This window comes from Marmota marmota, unplaced genomic scaffold, assembly GCF_001458135.2.
Source record: "Marmota marmota marmota unplaced genomic scaffold, marMar, whole genome shotgun sequence".
Taxonomy (NCBI): domain Eukaryota; kingdom Metazoa; phylum Chordata; class Mammalia; order Rodentia; family Sciuridae; genus Marmota; species Marmota marmota.
In genome coordinates this window covers 21,916,615-21,938,166 of record NW_026000229.1, presented here as the reverse complement: position 1 = coordinate 21,938,166, position 21,552 = coordinate 21,916,615, and the positions used below count along the sequence as shown (strand labels likewise).

Here is a 21,552-nt window from a genome sequence, read left to right as displayed (position 1 = left end):
TTTTTTTTTTTTTTTTTTTGAGAGAGAGAGAGAGAGAGAGTGAGTGAGTTAGTTTTTAATATTCATTTTTTAGTTTCGGTGGACACATCTTTACCCTATTTGTATGGGGTGCTGAGGATCGAACTCAGCACCACGACATGCCAGGAGAGCGCGCCACTGCTTGAGTCACATCCCCAGCCCCATGGTTTATATCTTGATGGTTGCTTAGTTATATAGATAAATGCATTTGCCAATTTTATCAAACGCTGCACTTAAGATTTGTGTGTTTCACTTGTATTTAAAAAAAAACTACAAACAATATTGAACTAATGATAGACAGGCTTAAGTGTCTGCAGTCAAGTACTCTGAAGTCTTCAAACTATTTTAAATTGCCAAAAAAGTATGAGATGCAGGATAACTAATAAGGAATGAATAATAGGTACATGATAATACAAATACAACCAAGTGCTCACTGTAATTTTTTCATTTTCTGAATGTTTGAAAATGTTCATAATAAAATGTTAGGAAAATATACATACCAACAAAACAGTTGTTTCTCTTCTTCTCAAGAACTTGGCTTATATTTCTAATGCTACAGAGTGAGAATTTATTGTTGTTAAGTTTGTCCCCAGATGTTGCTCTTGCATACATGATGTAATTGCCATTTTCTTTTTGTCCTAAATTCTTAGATTCTCCTGGTGTGCACTCTGTTCCAGAATCATGCTGTCAAACAGAATATAGAGTTATATAAACAGGAAGTAAAATAAGGTTTTCAGGTCATCTGATTAAATGTAATTTTCTAATCAGAGGAAAAAAATGGAAGCCGAGGACTCTCCTTTAGGAAGGATCTTACAATTGTTCGAAACTAAGCAGAAAAATAATTTGCTCTGTTAGGGGTCATTGTCTTTTTTAAAAGAGAAGGAATCTCAGAAGGCTAGCCACAATAATTGATAGTTTTATAAGTAGGAACTAGAATTGAGGACAAACTGTCATAAAATCCTATAAAAAATAAACTCATCTACTTTTAAAACTAGTAACAGTACTAATAAACTACTATAAAATTGCTATATATTAAAATATATGGTAAAATAATATGCTATGACTAGTTCAGAGAGAAGTGGAGGAAGAGAGAGAAGGAGAAAGGAAACAAAAGAGACTAGCATGGAACTAAGTATATAGAGAATAGGAATCAAAGACAGCTAACTCATTAAACAGTACCTAAGAAAGATGAGTAAAAATGCTAAGGATAGAAACACAATGATCCATTTTACAATGAAACTAGGAAAACTCAAGACATAAAGTCAAAATACTGCTTTGCAGAATAAACAGGAAACAGAAATCTGTGTATGTGTGTGTGTAAGTGTTTCCTGGGATTGGTAAATTCTGTCAAAGTATCAGTTATACACAAAAGCACCAAAGCACAGCTCCCTGAATTTTCTCAAAGTAAACACAGTTATGTGACCAGAACTGAGACTAAGCAAAAAAACACTACCAGATCCCAGCAGCCCCTACCCTCCTGGGGATATGCATTAAAACAAGAAAACCTCACAATGCTCCTTAAATAATTTAGAACATATAAGAAAAGGCAAAAAAAAAAAAAAAATTAGTACTAGAATCACAGTTTGATTTAATTAAAACTTCTGAATACCAACAACTCCATTCTCTAAAAAGAAACAGACCACTCAAGGGAGCCCATTTAAGTTACTTTCATTTTTGGCTCCCAGTCTGAGGTCAGAATAAAAAATATGACCTCTACTTTAATCTTTATCTTTCCTGATATCTCCTGCTTTTCTCCTGAACCAATATTCAGCATTTAACAACTCTTTACTATTCTCCAATATTATCTTGCTTAAAGTTTTCATTCTGTAGAATTTAATTTGGTTTCTGTAAGGTATCGCACTAGCACTATTCTCACCATTAGAATTTTAGAAAGAGAAAAATTCCAATACTGTATAATTCTTGATGTCACTGCAATCTATAGTAAAATCAACAAAATACACAAAAGACTAGGGTATGATTAATCATGGTAAAATCATTAACAGTCTGGTATAAGAGGAAAAGACACCAAGGGAGGCAAAGAACGAGAACCAATTTATCCATTAAACAATAAACAATACATAATATAATGTTAATGTACTAAAAACAACTCACTGGCAGCTAGGCAAGGGAAAGATTAGATGAGAAGTGAAAAGGGAATGGTCTAGATTCCCTATTCCATGTGTGGTCCTCAAACTAGCAGCAGCAGCATTACCTGGCAATGTGTTAGAAATACAGAAACTCAGGTCCCACCCAAGACATACTGAAATAAATCTGTATTTTGAGATCCTCAGATGATTTATATACACATCAAAATCTGAGTGTTCCTGAACTAGAGGACAAAAAAGGAGTTGAAAAGGTACTGCAATTCCCTCATAAGGCCTGGAACCAAGGAGGCTAGCGGAGAAGAAAGGACATTCATGTATCTGTACTTGAAAATGCAAATTAACCATATTTTTTTTGCTCATCAATACTCTTTTGATAATAATCTCTCAATTTCTGACTGGGATTAAAAAAAGAAAAACAAGTTAGTGAAATAGCACTTACATATTACAATCTTAGAGAAATTAGAGAATTGCATTTTGGTCTACAAATATAATATTTACTTATTTATTCATTTATTTTGATATTGGAGATTCAACCCAGGGCCTCATGCACACTAAGCATGTGCTTTACCACTGAGCTACCCACTGCCAGTGTCAACAAATTATTTTTTAAATAATAAAAATTTCCATTTTTACAAGTGATAAGGCATAAGGAAAATGAATTTACATATAATTTTCAAGTGAAATTTTCCCAAACATTTAATAAGCTCTACCAAAATCACAAAATATAATACTTTCAGTGTTTCTATTCCTTTGTTGTAATGATCTTTAGATCACTTAAAATTCAGTATAATGAAAAAGTAAGTATTAGATGATACCAAAGATTGCTGTTAATTTTGCTAAATGGACAATCAATTATGGTTGTATAAGGAAATCTCTTTTTTTCAGAAACCTACAATAAAATACATGAGGATAGATAAATTTGCTTTAAACATTCTTAACAAAGAATATAGAAAGTAGATATGGTGAAATCTTGACAATTGCTGACTCTTAACTCAGGGGTTGGCAAACTATAGCTCACAGACTGTTCCTATACGGCTTATACTAACAAAGAACATGTAGCAGAGGCCAAATGTTACCCTCACTGCCTAAAAATATTTACTAGCAGGGCCTTTACAGAAAAGGTTTACAGATCTGTATTCTGGATGATGGTCATATGAGTTTGTGCTTTTTCTTGGGGGGGGGGGGGTATCCCTATGTGGGTTAGAAATTTATCATAATAAAAAGATCTTAAGATAACAATCTTTTTCCACAGCAAAGATAGGCAAATCCAAGTAAATCCCAATAATGCTTTAATAAAAACAAAGCAGAAAGCCACTACACAATTTGTTAAAGATTCTGAACATACTTTAAACAATAAAAAGGGATTTCTCATTCAAAAAGATATTTAGAGTGAATTATGTTCTAAACTCTGTTCTAGGGCTAAGAGATATGGACAGATATTATTCTGTCTGAAATAAGACAAAATTCTAGTACTGCTATGCTTACATTCCTTGTTTTAATCACAAATATTCTATCTTCCTCCCTTTCAGTATGGTCAAGTATCTTACTGCATATAAAAACTAAACATTCAGATGTATATTTGTTTTTACCTCAAATAAGCAAACAAAAATACTCAAAAGGCTAACAGCTTTTTAAAAATCTAATAATGAGGCAATACTTACTGGGGATCCAAAGTTATGTCCAACTTCATGAGCAAAAGTAATATGAGAGACTTTGGGAGGTACATGGGACCCATAGTTTTGAACAGTAATAATTCCAGTGTTTAAGGATTTCTTCTTACCATCTGAATACAGCTTACTTTTTTCACATATTCCTCCAGAGCTTCCTAATTCAGAACACCACCACCAGAAACAAAAACCAAGTTAAATCAGTTATCTATTCCATTTCTTCCCCAAAAGAGCTAATATTAAACAGCTATATAAACCTAAAATACAGTTGGTATCCAAATGTATCAAACACTCAAAAGTTTTTTTAGTCTAAGATTAGAAACTATTTCAAATAAGGTTTTAATAGCACCCATAAACAAATTCCCAGGATTGTGTACATAAGTCTTTTTTTTCATCTAAATAAAAACTGCTTTACTTCTTTTAACAACATTAACATTTTTAAAGAAAAATGTATTGTTTATTGATTAATCCGTGTATTTTTTAAAAACACTGAAAGGCTAACTAGAAAACTGTTGTGTAAGCCTTCACATACTATATTGTCGTTAGTTGTTATATTTTGACAGATTGTAAAGTTTTGAAAACTGGGGTCCAAGTCATGTTCACCTATATATTTCCAACATCTACTACAGTGCCTGTTACTTAGATGATGTTCAAATGTGTGTTGAATATAATTTTTAAAAGAAGTGTTCCTACTTGGTCCCACAAAGCCACAGGCACCTGCTCCATTACAAAACACAGTTCTCGGTATTCTCCAGAGTACCAGATATATGCACAGATGCACAAGGTGATTAGGGACTGTCCCATTACATTGCATTGATGTCCAAACCAATGGTATACATAACCCTTATACAATGTTTTTTAGCATCAGAAATCCTCAAATTTTTGTTCTCATTAATTTAGCAAAAACAATATTTATATTTCCTTTAAATCTGAATATGTAAGTATTTACACTGGGTCAAAACCTAATACCTTTACATCTTTATAAAGAAAATTTATAGGGCTGGGGTTATGGCTTAGCGGTGGAGCGCTCGCTTAGGTTCGATCCTCAGCACCACATAAAAATAAATAAATAAAATAAAGGTATTGTGTTCGACTAAAAAACTAAACATTTAAAAAGAAGAAGAAAAATTTATAGCCTGGCATGATGCCAAATGCCTATAATCCCAGCGATTTTGCAGGCTGAGGCGAGACAAGTTCAAGGCCAGCCCCAGCAAATTAGACCCTGTCTCAAAAAATAAAAAAGGGTGGGGAAGCAGTTCTGTGGTAGAGTATCCCAAAGTTCAATACCCAGTTTTTAAAAAATTAATTTAAGGTAAATGAAAGTTGAACAAAACATTCTCCAGTAGATTCTGAGAAAATCACTTTACCAATAATAGCAATGGCTGGGCACAAGGGGACATGCCTGTAATTCCAGCTACTCAAGACTGAGGCAGAAGGATTCCAAATTCAAGGCCAGCCTGGGCAATTTAGTGAGATCCTATCTCAAAATAAAAAGGACTGGGGTATGAATAGCTCAGTGGTAGAGTGTTCCTGGGCTCAATCCCTAGTACCTCCCAAAAAAGTAATATTGCACCTTAGTATGTGACTCACTGTCCTGAGATGGAACATATATTCTATTTGTGAAAAAGAGAGAGAGAAAAGAGAAAAGAGAAAAGAGAAGAGAGAGAGAGAGAGAGTGAGAGAGAGATATGAAGAAAGAAGGAGAGAAAGCCTAGAGTGGGAAGAAATAGAAATAAAAACATTAATAACTGATTAATCAGGAATTCACTGAACTTTGAATTTTCAGTTTTTAAAATTTTTAAAAATTGAATTATGATTTTTCAATTCTTCCTGATAACACTTTCAAATTTTAAGAGAAAAATCATATTTCTATTGTATTAATTCAATTTGTAATTCATCTGTTCACTAATAATACCTTAGAGTTTAATATCAAATTGTTTTCACATCTAAACACAGTTAAAATATAAGAAATTAGGAAAATCAGAAACTGGTTGATCAATCCATGTCTTCATACTCAATACACTGAGAAGACTAACTTTCTTTTAATTAACTTTATTTAGTAAAGAGTTTTAGAAAGAGGTTCTTTAGTTTACATTCACATTTTTTCAGGCTAAGGATACTCCTCAATAGTAGAGTACTTGCATAGCATGCTCAGGGTCCTGGATTTAATCTCTAGCACCATATCAATCCATCAAACAATCAACAAACGGTTTCCTTATTTGATTTTTAAAAAAAACTCCAATGGACTAGATACTCAGATAACTCATCAACCTACTTAAAATTAACTTTCCACATACAAAGTCATTACCATTTTGCTAAACCACTTTAAAAGTCTAATATAAATTTGGATTACTGATTCTATGATTTAGAAAGATAAAATGATAACTGTGCTTCACAGAAAAGTAAACTAAAAAAGACTGAGCCATATAAAGGTTGAGAAGGCTTTATGATGTTCCAAATTTACTATGTTATGTTTTTTTTGTACAGAAAACTTAGTAGAGAGAAATTCCAAATGACTTATGAATATTTAGCTTATTTTCTTAAGTTATTCCTTTTCTATTTCTGGAGATAAGTCCTAAGAACTAAATCATTCAAGGAACTCAGAATTATTCAATAGTACTCCATATGTAAAAATTATAATCCGTGTGTTATAGTTTAAAAATAAATAGTAAATTACTATCCTGCCTTAGTGAAGAATTGTCATTATGCAAATTTGTCCAATATAGTACTGTCAAACTTGAACGAAGCACAGAAGACTCCATGCTGCAAATCTTCATGGTTTTAAAAAAGAAAATAAATAGTCACATTTTAAAAATTCTGATAATAAATACTTTCCTGAATTTTTAAGGTCTAGATAATTTAAGGGAAGATAATATATAAATTTGAGTGTATTCTTCTGAAATATAGTCTTTGTAATTTATATCTTGTTTATTTCTTAAATGAGTGCTTTTTATCTTAATGATTATTCCTTAAATCAAAGTCTAATATTTACTAAAACTAATAACATGTTGGATTAAATCAAATTATACAGGCAAAAATAAAATGTGTATCTAATTTTCTAAGTAATAGTTTAAATTTTTAAAAGTACTGCAACTAGTTTTGGTATGCCAGAACCTTAGTGATGAGATACCATATACATCCACAGCTAAACCATGACTCAAACTCAATAACTGCTTTATATTATAAAAAAATTTATTCCAGAAAAACATCATAAAAAAATAAAAATTGTAAATTAAAATGAGAAGAGGAAAATATTTTATATTTAATCAAAAGTATTCAATACTAACTTGCTCATTCAGTTACCTGAAAACATTAAAATGGATAATACAGGAGCAGAATACACCTTAAGAAGCCAAAGAAATGGTCCCTTAAGAGCTGTGTTAGAAAGGGTCAGCAAATGAAATAGAAAAAAGGGGTTATCTATTTAAATAACTTTTTTTTTTTTAAGGAACCATTAGTCTCTAAATGAAATAAGAGGTTACCTACTAAACACATTATTGTTCTTGTTAAGACATTATAATCTTTCCAGTTTCATATGTAGGCACTGCATAATTTTAAGTGGGAACCTACAAGTCAGCCCAGTCCACTGACTATTTTCATTTATTATGGAGTTGAATAGGAAATACTGTTTTCTTGATTAGAGAAACCTACAGGAAATTCAAGATGGCAGATCAGAGGAAGGCTGCATTTTCAGTTACTCCATGACTCTAGATTCAAGCAGTGGGAATACTGCTTCTCATTTAGGTGGGTAAAAGAGGGAATACACTAAAATTCAATATTAGACAGAGTGTCTTAGAGATTCATAAATTTGGGTGCATTGAATAAAGAACAAGAAAGAGTACACTGGAGCCAAGCTGGTTGCTGAAGCATCAGTAGCAATCGTTCACCACAGAGAGGAGGGATAACACAGACAGAGAAGCACAAAAGCCTGATTTGGGATGGAAAAACTTGTGGATCAGAAAAGCAACCTGAACTTAACTTATTCACATGCTGCAGAATGACTGGTGTTTATAAGTGCTATATATTTCTCAACTGGCAAGCAGAGATCAAGTGGAAGCCATCTTAAGAAGGCCATGCTGTAGCTTGCTGCTACAGGAGCTGGGAGATCAGAGCAAACATTGCCATACTGTCTGGACAAGCATCTAACATGTAGCCTAGGGTGTACCTAGCAGAATGCCAGTGAAACAGATAGAGAGAAGACTGTACCCAGGGGATTCAAGTCAAAAAACAAAGGGGAGTGCAACTCACTTTCCATTGAGTCTGGCAGCTCATGTGACCAGCTGAAGAGGGTGGAGAAATCGCAGAGGCAAGTGTGAATACTCTCAGGGACTAAGCCTGGGAAGACTGTGTTACTGGGCAGCAGAGAGTGTGGAGGACTGGTTCCCCTGCCCAGTGAAAAATGAGATCCAGACTCCTAGAAGATTAGATCTGCCTGGCCCTAGAGGTGTGTTGATCTATTCTTTCCAAAGCAAATACCACTGAAAAAGGTTCCTAGGCCTGATTAGACCTAAGTCCCAGATGCCAGAACTCCCTTCATAGGACTCTGCAGCAACTCTACCCTGGGAGTACATAGATCTCATCTGTGCAGACAACACTCCAATCAATAGTACTTCCCATTCCATCCTACTTTATATGGTGAAGAGGGAAGCTGAGAACTATTTCCACCAAATTTAGTTTTAGGCATCATGGTGAGCAACACAAAAAGAGGAAGGGGTTAACAACCCAGCCCTTGCTCTCTCTCTGGGTCTCAATATATAGTCTAAGAAGAAACAGAAAGGAGAACAGTTGGGCATAGCACTTACCATCCATTTGTATCAACTATTTTAACCACTTCAGAAGAGATAATTCTTTCATTTTTCATTAAAAATCTTGTGTGTGTGTGTGTGTCTGTGTTCTTGCTATGCTGATTGGTTTGTGCATTATGTACACATTTCTTTTTTTTTTTTTTTTTAAGCATTTTTAAACAATTGTTATTTCTCCTTACTTTTACTTTTGAGGGTTAGGGTTTTTGACTTGTTTATTTTGGTTTTGCTTTCTCTTTATTTCTCTTGTTTCTTACCTTTCTTATCCTAATAACAGCCAAGTTCAATTATTCTCTTTCCCATTATTTTTTTTCTATTTTTCTCTCCTTTTTTAATACATTTTTTAGTTTTAGATAGAAACAATACCTTTATTTTTTTTACTTTTATGTGTGCTGAGGATCGAACCCAGTGCCTTCCACATACAAGGTGAGCACTCTACCACTGAGCTACAATCCCAGCCTTCTCCTGCTTCTTTATAAACATCATTTGCTACATCTCTCCTGCATTATCTCCATTTGAAAATTCGAAACTTTCATCTACCTTTCTATCACATTCTCTTTTCTCTTGATGGTATTTTAAATCATCTTTTAGAAATGTTTGGTTTATATAACTCCTGCCACCGCCATTCATGTTGTTGCAGTTATTAATACTATGAATGATGTAGTTGACACCCGTCTTTAATGCTAGAACTAGTTCAGTTATTTATTGTTTTTGCTGGTGGTAACTGCTGACCCCACTATTCCTGTTTTCATTGTAATCAGTGTTCTAGATGTCATATTATCCACCAGGTATTTACTTAAATGCTACCTATTGTTTCATTTGGTTGGTTCTATTTGTTTGCCCCTTTTCTGTGAGTTGCTAACAATACAGAGAGATACTACTAGTTCAAAGTGTAGAGACGTTACTGCTGAACTAAATTGATTCAAAAGAAAGCACACCCTGCTCCACAGGCAAATTAACAACACTTACAATTCAGCCATATTTTAATATAAAGAATAGAGGAGACCAAAAAAAAAAAAAAAAAAAACTAATGATATGGCCCCAAGTAGAAACAGCTAGGTGTGGGCCCTCGGCTCCCACTCATGGACATCCTCACCTACAGCAAAAACAAAATTAACACAAAGGCAGAGGGTACCACACCTACAAGGGGTCTCAATGTAGATCACTCTAAGGACACTCTTGGAAGAGAAGGTCGTGCCCTAAAAAGGCCACACAAAAGATTAGAAGAGAAAGTCATCCTAACAAATGTATAAAACACAGAAATACAAGAAATAAGAAAAAATAAGGTAACATGGTGCCTCTAACTTTCATAATTCCCCAGCAACTAACCCCTAAAATACTGAAGTGGACAAAATATCAGATAAATAATTCAAAAGAATGATTATAAAAATGATCAATGAATTCCAAGAGAATACAGAAAACTACCGAATGCACTGAAGAAGTCACTACAGGATATTAATGGAAAATTTAATATGGAGAGAGATGGCGTAATTTAAAAAAAACAAAATAGAAATCTTGGAAATAAATGATACAATAAATCAAATAAAATATTCAGCTGAGAGTCTCACTAATATAGTAGACCATGCTAAAGACAGAATCTCAGAGCTGGAAGACAAAGTAACTGGCCTTGAGCACTCAGACAGTATTAAAGAAAAGAAAACAAGTAATCATGAACAGAATATGCAAGAACTCTGGGACAACATTAAGAGACCAATTTGAGAATCACTGGAATTGAAGAGGGTTGTGAAATGTAGGATAATGGAATGAGTGGATAACCTCTTCAGGGAAATAAGAACAGAAAGTTTTCCAAACCTTGAGAATGAGATGGATATCCAGATATAGGCTGCATAGAGAACTTCAAATAGACCAGATCAAAAAAGAACCTCTCCATGACACATTAAAATTAAAATGCCTAACATATTGAACAAGTATAGATTTTTTAAAGTGTCAAGAGAAAAATATCATTACATGTGGAAGCAAGTCGATCAAAATTATTTCCAATTTCTTAGCAAAAACTCTAAAAGCCAGGAGGGTTTAGAATGTGTTCTAAGTCCTGAAAGAAAATAACTATTAACCAAGACTGCTATATGCAGCAAGCTATCCTTAAGAATCAAAGAAGAAATAAAAACCTCTCAAGATAAGCAAAAACTAAAAAAAATTAATGATTATTAAGCCAGCACTATAAAAAACTCTGAAAGAAATACTCCACACAGAAGAAATCAAAAACAAAACAAACGCCTAAGCTCACACAAAAAAAGTAAGATCTCATTTGAAGAGCAGCTAAGTAAATGAGAAAAAGGACCAAGTTAAACATTATAAATAAATCAAAATGGCAAGAATTAATAACACAAAATAGAAATGTTCTCAACACTCTAATTAAAAGACAGGCTGGCAGAAGTGATTAAAAAACAAGACCCAACTAGATGTTATTTTCAAGAGACTCACTTTATAGGCAAAGGCTGTAAGTGAAAAGATGGAAATTGAGATACCATACAAATAAAACCCCAAAACAAGCAGGAGTACTACTCTGAATACTGATACAGTAGATTTCAAACCAAAATTAATCTGAAGAGACAAAAATGATCACTTCACACTGGTAAAGGGAACAATCCAAGAAGATATAACAATAGTAAACATTTATGCCACAACTATGGGTGCATTCAATCACAGAAATCAGACATTACTCAAAGACTCATATAGACCCCAGCACAATACTACTAGATAATTTCAACACAACTCCCTCACCGATGATAAGTTATCCAAATCAAATTGACTCAACAGACATCAATAGAATATTCCATCCAACAAAAAGTGAATACACTTTCTTCTCAGAAGCTCATGGAACCTTCTCCAAAATAGAACATATTTTAGGCCACAAAGCAACTCTTAGCAAATACAAAGAGAGGGGGGGAAAAAAAGAAAATTCCTTATCTTTTCAAATCATAATAGAATAAAATTAGAAATCAACGCTAAAAACCATACAGAGATTATATAAAACCATGGAGATTAAACAATGCACTACTGAATGATCAATGGGTGATAGAAGAAATCATATGAGAAGTTTTTGAATTCTTTGACTCAAATGAGAATAGTGATACAACCTACCAGAATCTCTAGGACACTGTTAAGGTGGGTCTAAGAAGAAAGTTTATAAATATGAATGTCTACACAAGAAAATCGAAAGATCCCAAATAAAAAACCTAATGATGCATCTCAAAGCCCTTGAAAAACAAGAACAAATCAATCCTAAAAGCAGTAGAAGGAAATAAATAAAATCAGAGACAAAATCAACAAAATTGAGAATAAGTAAAGAATATAAAACAGGCTAGAGTTGTAGCTCAATAGTAGAGTACTTGCCTAGAACGTATGAGGCATTGGGTTCGATTCTTAGCACCACATAAAAATAAATACATAAATTAAAGGTATTGTGTCCATCCACAACAACAAAAAAATATACAAAACAGTGAATGAAACAGTTCTTCTTTGCCAAGATAAACAAAATTGATAAACCCTTAGCCAAACTAATTAAAAGAAAAAGAGAGATGATCCCAATTAATAAAATTAGAGATGAAAAGGAAAAATCACCACAGACATCACAGAAATCCAGTGGATCATTAGGGACAATTTGGAAAACTTATACTAAAAAAAAAAAAATGGAAATCTCAGAAGAAATGGTTACATTTCTTCAAAATTAAATCAAGAGGACATAGAAAACTCAGATGAACTAGCAATGAGATAAAAGCAGTAATAAAAAGCTTTCCAATAAAGAAAAGCCCAGGAACAGATGGATTTTCAGCTGAATTCTTTAAAGAAGAAGTAACAAGTTACCTCAAATTAATCCATGTCATCGAAAGGTGTTCCACCAAATTCATTCTATGAAGTCAGTATCACCCCGATACCAAAGCCAAATAAAAACACATCAACAAAAGAAATCTACAGACCAATATCCCTGGTGAACTTAGATGCAAAAATCCTTAGTAAAATATTAGCAAACTGTACTCAATAACATATTAAGAAGATTGCACATCATGACCAAGCGGGTTTTATTCCAAGATTGCAAGGATGGTTTAACTTATGGATAAATCAACAAATATAATTTTAACACAGAAACAGAATTAAGCACAAAAATTACTTATTCATTGCAACAGAAAAAAATCTTAAAAAATTCAACAACCATTGATGATTAAATAACACTAAAAAAATAAGGGATAGAAGGACTTAATTTCAACATCTTAAAGACAATATATGACAAACCCTAAGCCAACATCACAGCAAATGGGAAAAAAATAAATAAAAGCATTTCCTTTAAAATCTGGAACAAGACAAGGATGTCCATTTTCACCACTCCTATTCAAGATAATACTAGAAATTCTAGCCAGAGCAATTAAGCAAGAGAAGGAAATAAATGGGATAAAAACAGAAAAGGAAGAAGTCAAATTATCACTGTTTGCAGACAATATGATCTCATATTAAAACTCCACCAGAAGATAATAATAAACCAATTCAGCAAAGTAGCAGGTTACAAAATCAACATTCAAAAATCAATAACTTTCCTATACATAAATAATTAATCTGCTAAGAAATAAATCAGGAAAACAATCCCATTCACAACGGGCTTAAAAAAAAACTGAGGAATCAATCTAACCAAGGACATAAAAACCTCTACAATAAAAACTATGTAGTACTAAAGAGATAAACTGAAAGACACAAGAAGATGGAAAGACTTCCCAGGTTCCCAGATAGGCAGAATTAATATTGTTAAAATGGCCATACTGCAAAGAGCAATATACAGATTAAGTGCAATCCCCATCAAAACACCAATGACATTCTTCATAGAAAGAACTAGGAAAAAAAAAAAAAGTCTTACAATTCTTTTGGAAGAAAAGAAGACCCAGAACAGACAAAGTAATTCAAAAAAGCAATACCTGATTTCAAATTATACTACGAAACTATGATTTAAAACAAACACCACACTCACACTTAGTACTGTCATAAAAACACACACATAGATAGAACAATGAATAGAATAAAAGACACAGAGAAAACTCCACACCTTTTTAACAAATAGGGCAGGGAAAACGTAGAAGAATGAGACTAGACCCTATCTCTTCTCCTGCACCAAAGTCAACTCAAAATGGATCAAAGACCTAGGAATTAGATTAGGAACTATGCAACTCCTTGAAGAAACTGTAAGGTCACTCTCCAACAGATAGGTACAAGCAATGACTTTTTTAATAGGACCCTTACAGGCTCAGGAAATAATGCCAACAGTTAACAAATGGGATGGTATCAAATTTAAAAGCTTCTATACAGCAAAGGAAACAATTCAAAACTGAAGAGAGAACCTACAGAAGAGGAGAAAATCTTTCTAGCTACTCTTCTGACATAATCTTAATATTAAAGCTGGGTGCAATGGCACACACCTGTAATTCCAGTGATTCAGGAGACTAAGCAGTAGGATCACAAGTTCAAAGCCATCCTCAGCAACTTATTAAGGCCCTAGGCAACTTAGTGAAACCCTGTCTCAAAATAAACAATGGAAAGGGTTGGGGATGTGGTTCAGTGGTTAAGAACCTCTGCGTTCACTATTCAGTAAAAAAAAAACAAAAACAAAAAGATTAATATCCAGAATATATACAGACAAAAAACTTAACACCAAAAAAATTAATAAATTGGCAAATGAACTAAAATGACATTTCTCAAAAGAAGAAATACAAATGGTCAACAAGTATATGAAAAAATATTCAGTAGCAATCAGGGAAATACAAATCAAAACTACAAGGAGATTTTATCTCACTCCAGTCAGAATGTCATTAAAAATGCAAACAATAATAAAGGCTGAAGAAGATAATGAAAAAAAAAAAAAAAGAACACTTTTACACTGTTGGTGGGATTGTACATTAGTATAACCACTATGGAAATCAGTATGGCAGTTCCTCAAAAGGCTAGGCATGGAACCACAATATAAACCAGCTATATCAATCCTCAGTATTTATCCTAAAGAATCAAAAAAAGTCATCATACTATAAGCTTCGTGCGTACCCACGTTTATAGCAGCACAATTCACAATAGCCCAACTATGGAATCCAGTCTAGGTGTCCATCAATGGATGAATGGATAAAAAAATGTAATATATGTACACATATATGTATATATATATACACACACACACACACACACACACACACACAGAGAGAATGGAGTTTTATTCAGCTATAAAAAAGAATGAAATTATGTCACTGTAAGAAAATGGATGGAACTTGAGACCACTGTGTTTAAGCAAAATAAGGCAAACTTAGAAAGTCAAGGGTCACATGTTTTCTTTCATAGGTAGAAGCCAGAAAGGAGAAAAGAAAGGAAAAGAAACTAGGGGAGGATCCCTCATGAAAATCTCAGGGAGATCAGCACAGTAGAGGAAAGGGACTAAGGCCAAAGAAGGAGGCGAGAAAAAGGGAGAAATACTGGGAAATGATAATGACCAAATTATACTGTTATATTGTGTGCATGTACAAATACATAACAATAAAGCCTACCATTATATACAACTATAATGCACCAAAAAAAAAAGGAAAAAATTTAAAAATATATAGCAGCATGCCCAGCATGCACGAGACCCTGGGTTTGATTCTTAGCACCACAAAAGAAAACTACAAATACAGAAAATGAGAAAACTGTAAAAAAAACAGATTCAAACACAAAAAAACTTACTATTCAAATGTTTCAACACTCAATGTTTTTCCTAGCTCAAATAAATCAGTTAAGAGAACTGAAGCTCATAATCTCTGAATAACTACTCTGTAAGAACTAACATGCCAATAAAACAATAAAATCCATTCTACCACCATATTTTTGAATAACAAACTATCTGTAGAACTAAATGAAATTAAGCCAAATTATACAATAGAATAAGGATGTAAAAAACAAAAAAAATAGGCCAACTCATAGAAAAATAAGAGACCCAGAATAGCCAAAGCAATCCTCAGCAAGAATAGTGAAGCAGGAGGCATCACAATATCGAACCTTAAACTATACTACAAAGCAATAGTAACAAAAAAATGGCATGGTATTGGTACCAAAATAAACATGTAGAAAAATAGAAGACACACAGACAAACCCACATAAATACATACTAGACAAAGGCACCAAAAACATACGTCAGAGAAAAGATAGCCTCTTCATCAAATGGTGCTGGGAAAAATGGAAATCCACATGTAGCAAAATGAAATTAAACCTCTCTCTCTCTCGCCCTGAACAAAAATCAACTCAAAGTAGATCAAAGACTTAGACAATAGAACAGAGACCCTGTGCCTAATAGAAGAAATGTTGGTTCATCATGTTGGCTTAGGACCTGACTTCCTTAACAAGACTCCTAAAGAACAAGAAGTAAAATAAAGAATCAATAAATAGGATGGATTCAAACTAAAAGGCTTCTTTTCAGCAAAGGAAACAATCAATAACGTGATGAGAGCGCCTATAGAATAGGAAAAAAATCTTTACCACACGCAACTCAGATAGAGCACTAATCTCCAGAATATGTAAAGAACTTAAAAAACTTAACACTAAAAAAAATAATAATAACTCAATCAATAAATGGGCTAAGGAACTGAACAGTCAATTCACAGAAGAAGAAATATAGTCAATCAAGAAACATGAATCAATGGATGTGTAACTGATGTGATTCTGCAATCTGTGTATGGGGTGAAGGTGGGAGTTCATAACCCACTTGAATCAAAGTGTGGAATATGATATGTCAAGAAATTTGTAATGTTTTGAACAACCCACAATAAAAAATTAAAAAAAAAAAAAGAAATAGGAAAAAAAAAAAAAAGAAACATATGAAAACATGTTCATCAGTACTCTTAAGATTTCATCTCACTTTAATCAGAATGGCAATTATCAAGAATACAAGCAATAATAAGTGTTGGAGAGGATGTGAGGGAAAAGGTATACTCATACATTGTTGGTGGGACTGCAAACTGGTACAATCACTCTAGAAAGCACTAAGGAGATTCTTCAGAAAACTTGGAATGGAACCACTATTTGACCCAGCTATCCCACTCCTCGGTTTATACCTAAAGGACTTAAAAATCGCATACTACATACAGTGACACAGCCACATCAATGTTTACAGAAGCTCAATTCACAATAGCTAAACTATGGAACCAACCTAGATGCCCTTCAACAGATGAATGGATAAACGCAACGGAATATTACTCATCCTTAAAGAAGAATGAAATTATGGCATTTGCAGGTAAATGGATGGAACTAGAAAATATCATGCTAAGTGAAATAAGCCAATATTAAAAAACCAAAAGCCAAATGCTTTCTCTGTAAGTGGATGCTGATCCATAGTGGGGTGGAGGGATAGAAAGAATGAAGGAACTTGGGTTTGTGTAGAGAGGAGTGAGAGGAGGGGTGGGGCTGTGGGGATGGGAAGGAAGGTAGAATGAGACAGACATTACTACCCTATATACATGTACAATTACACTACTGGAGTGATTCTGCACAGTGTACTCCCAGAGGAATGAGAAGTTATGCTCTATTTGTGTACAATGTGTCTAAGTGCATTCTACTGTCATATATTTTTTTTAAAAATTAGGCCAAATAAAAATGAAAGACTAGGTCAATAATTTATTACAAACTGAATAATCAGCTATGAAGAGTTATCTAGAAAGAATAAGATAATAGCAAGCATGCTAAAACTGACAGGCAGAAAAATGAGGTCTAAAAGAAGAGTAAAGAGAAGAAATTATATGTAAATTAAACAAGTTGAAGCCAAGTGTTTTACTTAAATTTTTGAAGAGAGCAGATAAAACCTCAGACTCCTAGCCCCTAGTCCATTGCTAATCCTATTGCCATAACAATTACCCAAAGTGATACTGAAATATTACAGCTTATCTCTTTAAAGGAAAAAATTTAACTTCTGTGGAAAAAAATTTTCCCCTAAAATTATTTCATCCACTGAATATACCAAATGTCAGGACATTTCCCTATGATCACTTAAAAATGATAAAGCACTTCATCTATTTTGCTGTTTACATCATATTCATCAATCTTGCCTAACCTTGAGCAGCATAAATTAAGATATTGTATAGACATCACTTTCTCTGACATTTTGTAAAATTCAGTCTTCTCTGAAAATCACCTTGTGTTTCAAGTATTAAGTTATGAAATAATTAGATAACCTACCTGAAGGTGCTCCAACCCAAGCTAGACCAAGAACACCATCATCAAAATCTCGGTCTGTGAAGACATAGGCTAAACAGTAGTCATCATGATTCTGCTCAGAATTCAATTCCAGAAACTTCTCTACTCCAATATTTGGAAAACGGAAAGGATTTGTAGGGTCCTTTTCATCAGCAGTTGTATTGATCTAAAATCCAAAATAATAACTTAAATAACACAATAAATGTTGATTGCTTCTCTCCTTCCATACCCACATGGACAATATACTCAGAGTATAAGGGTAATCAGTAATTAATTAAGGCTACTAGGAATGTTTCCCCAACCCAGATCCCTTATCTGATCATAAAAGTCAAATTAAAAAATAAATAAATAAATAAATGAGAAAAAAATAAAAATGAAAGAACCAAATAAAGCAAAGTAGGAGAATTAAATTGAAGATGTTAAATTTCTGAGCAAGTAGTCACCAGATTCCTGAACACTGAGCATTTGAATAGAACACATTTGCTTCCAAAATTGGAATAAAAGTAGGATTTCTCAAATTCAATCATCTAAACAAGTCTCATTTAGTGTTACTCTCCTACATAGTGACAAGTATAATAAAACCCTATATGTTTGCTAATTAAACACAAAAGAGATACTAAACCCAAGACTGCCAGTGCAGCAGGTAAATCATTTTTTTGGTTCTCCTTAACTAGAGTCACAGGAGTTAAGCCCACCTAACCAAAAGTTCATTTTTGTTTCCCTGAATATGAGAGAATTTTGTTTTCTTTCTGCTTTTAAATTTGTTTCTCTTACTATTTCAAGCTAAGTTCCTACAAATTTTTCTTTTCATACTTAGCTACTATACTCCTGGTGCATGTACCTCTTTCACAATCTGAAGAATAATCTGTTCTAATACTAAACTTCTACAAAATAAAAGCTTTAATTTATTAACCCCTGCCTCCTTTAAAAGACCCCTGACCCTTCTCTGGTGAGAACAGTCACCAGGTGACTTTCTCCAGGTGAGCCAGAAATTACATACAAAATAGAGCTGGGTGGGAATGGTACTATATACTTAGAATTCCAAGTACTTGTGAGGCTGAGGAAGGAGGATCACAAAGCTGCCTGGGCAACCTGGTGAGACCCTGTCTCAAAAGAAAAAAATGAAAGGGCTGAGGATGTAGCTCAGTGGTAGAGAGACCCTGGGTTCAACTCAATACCCAGTGAGGGGAAGGTTTAAAGAATTGATTTTAAAAGGATACATGATTAAAATGGAATAAAATTAATTTAAAATAAGTACATTGAAAGTAAATGTTTTTCTAGAAGGGAAACCTCAGTCTGTTTTAAAAAATTGGTAGTGAGGATACAACAAGAACTATAGGTCTTTTCATGATGCATATGCTCCAGTAAAAACAAGAGGTTCAGAAGCAGGATGATAAAAACACTACTGAGGGCAATAGCCTAAGGATGGATTTCATTCAAAACATTCGATTTATCCATTAACAATTAACCAAAACTATTCAGTTATAAGTCATTTACTACAAAACAATTCAAATAAAGCAACAATATATTATAAATAACCATGCTTAAAGCCATGATATATGTGGCCTTCTCCTACTAAATATAGAAATAACTATGAAATTCCCTGACACTTCTATAACATTGGCTACAAGTAAAATTTACATTTGAATTTTAGTTACCTATATTAAAGACAGATAATCAAAATTTAAATATTTACTGACAGAATATAAATTTTAAATTATTTAATGAGTTATATACAGTCTTCATCAGATGAGATTTAAACTAAAGTTTTCATCTCAATTAAGGTTAGAAAACAACCAACTGCCACATAATTTATCTATAAACATCTATTTCTTCATAAAATCACTTTACTAAAAAAATAGATATATATACTTCACCAACTATATATACTTCACCAAAAAATAGATATATATACTTCACAAGTGTTCTTGCCGCTGCTTTACTTTTTACTGCTGTCTATTAAACAGCAATACTAAACCACTTATCACTTTTACTTTCTCATTTAAAGACTTTATTTCCCTCAGAATATTTGAAAGCAATGATTATGAATATTTTTATAATATAAATCTACAAACTGTATTTCCACCTTAAGATAATTCAATTTAACGATTATATACTACCTTTAAAAGTAAGAGCCATCTACAACTATTATTAAATATATCATATATATGTGCTAAAATTTTTATAATATACACATTTTTTTAATGTAGTCAACCATGTTTTAAGAGAAATAGGAAAGCAAAAATATAAAGAAACCCTGGGGCAAATACTTTTGTAAGAGGCTGACTTAAAAAAAAAGGAAAACACTCAGAATGTAGATCTAGTTTATAAATTCAGATCCTTACAAGCTATGTACATATATTTATAAAATTTTTGAAACAGTCCAATTTTGTCAGTAATTTAATATTTGTTTATCATCTATAACAGCAGAAGTAATAATCTATGGCCCTATGGCGTTGGATCACCATTTCTTAACATGTGTTTTCTAGGTTTTTTTTTTGGAGATACAGGTGATATTAATTTTAAAAGTTTCCATGCTCAAATTAATTTAGATAAATATGGTTTTCCTTCCCTAAAGACTGCTCAAAACTTGACACAAGTTCATGTAAACTGTGAATTTTCAAGATTACAGCATTAAGTGTTTTTCCAAGTTCCAATTTTATTTAAACATTCTATTTTCCCTTTCTCCTGGAACACCAAATGGGACACACTATGAAAAACACTGCACAAGGCAAATCTTAAGAAACTAGGAAATGACATAACAGGGTTAAAGTCAAGTACTGTACCTGTAAGTTACTGAGAGGTTAGGGCTTTCTTAATGGTAAATTAATCCAATAAAAAACTGTACAACTTTATTTCTACAGATTTAACTCTTAAATGATAAACCCAAGTATCCCACTGTGCATAAAGGCCAAGAGTACAGATAAATGGCATCAGTAGATATAAATTATTTAATGCATAAAAATGAAGAAAAAAGCAAGCATTTTTCATTTTATAAACAAAGTCCTTTTTGTTCCACTTTCTTAATGTCTTCAATTATTGAAGTTTCTTACTCTTATGCGTTTCACCATGAAACTGATGTTACGGATCCCAGAGAAGTCTGTGGTCTGGTAAATTGTATCAATCGCTTTAACATGACTGGATATCTATCAGTTAAAAAAAAAAAAAAAAAAAAAACATTTTAGAAGCAATGATGAAATATTAAGAAAATTATGAATTTCCATTTCCAAAATTGAGCATTACTTATATTCAAAAGCATTTAAATTTTAATATGTCTATATTATATATTGAACAGAAGAAAAATAAAGATTAGTGAGCCAGGGCTGAGAGAAGAAAGAAAAAGGTTAGTGAGCTAGGGCTGAGAGGAAAGAGACTGTGTCTTTCTGGACTCTTTTGTAGCCAAAAGAAAGGCATTATTCTTGCTTTAAGTCATATAAAAACTGTTTCATATGACCATCATTCAATGTCATATGCCTATTTTTTTTCATGCCTAGAGTATCTTTATTTATCCTTAAGACTCAGCACAAATATTTTCTGTAATAACTTCCCTGAAAATAATCAGAACACTCAGTCATTCCCAGCCTTTAGTCCTTCTATAGCTGGACTAATACATGTTCTATAAGCTTTGTTAACCACTTTCCATATACTAAAACTGTTTTAGGCCCTGCAGACATACTGGTGAGCAAAACAGGAAAGGTTTTTCTTGGGAGTGGAAGAAGAAGATAATATGAAAATAAAAAAGACACAGTCACA

General features: G+C 33.0%; 1 protein-coding gene across 2 annotated transcripts in view; it reads right to left on the bottom strand.

Annotated features, from left to right (window-relative positions):
- Adam10 (ADAM metallopeptidase domain 10) overlaps positions 1-21,552 on the bottom strand; it is a 155,392-nt gene that overhangs the window by 29,638 nt on the left and 104,202 nt on the right. For both annotated transcript variants that reach the window (XM_048792959.1, XM_048792961.1), the window contains 4 exons: positions 20,853-20,945; positions 17,782-17,965; positions 3,785-3,948; positions 519-702 (listed from right to left, as the gene is read on the bottom strand). In XM_048792959.1, the coding sequence (XP_048648916.1) occupies positions 519-702; positions 3,785-3,948; positions 17,782-17,965; positions 20,853-20,945 (625 nt within the window). The remainder of the gene's footprint in view (positions 1-518; positions 703-3,784; positions 3,949-17,781; positions 17,966-20,852; positions 20,946-21,552) is intronic.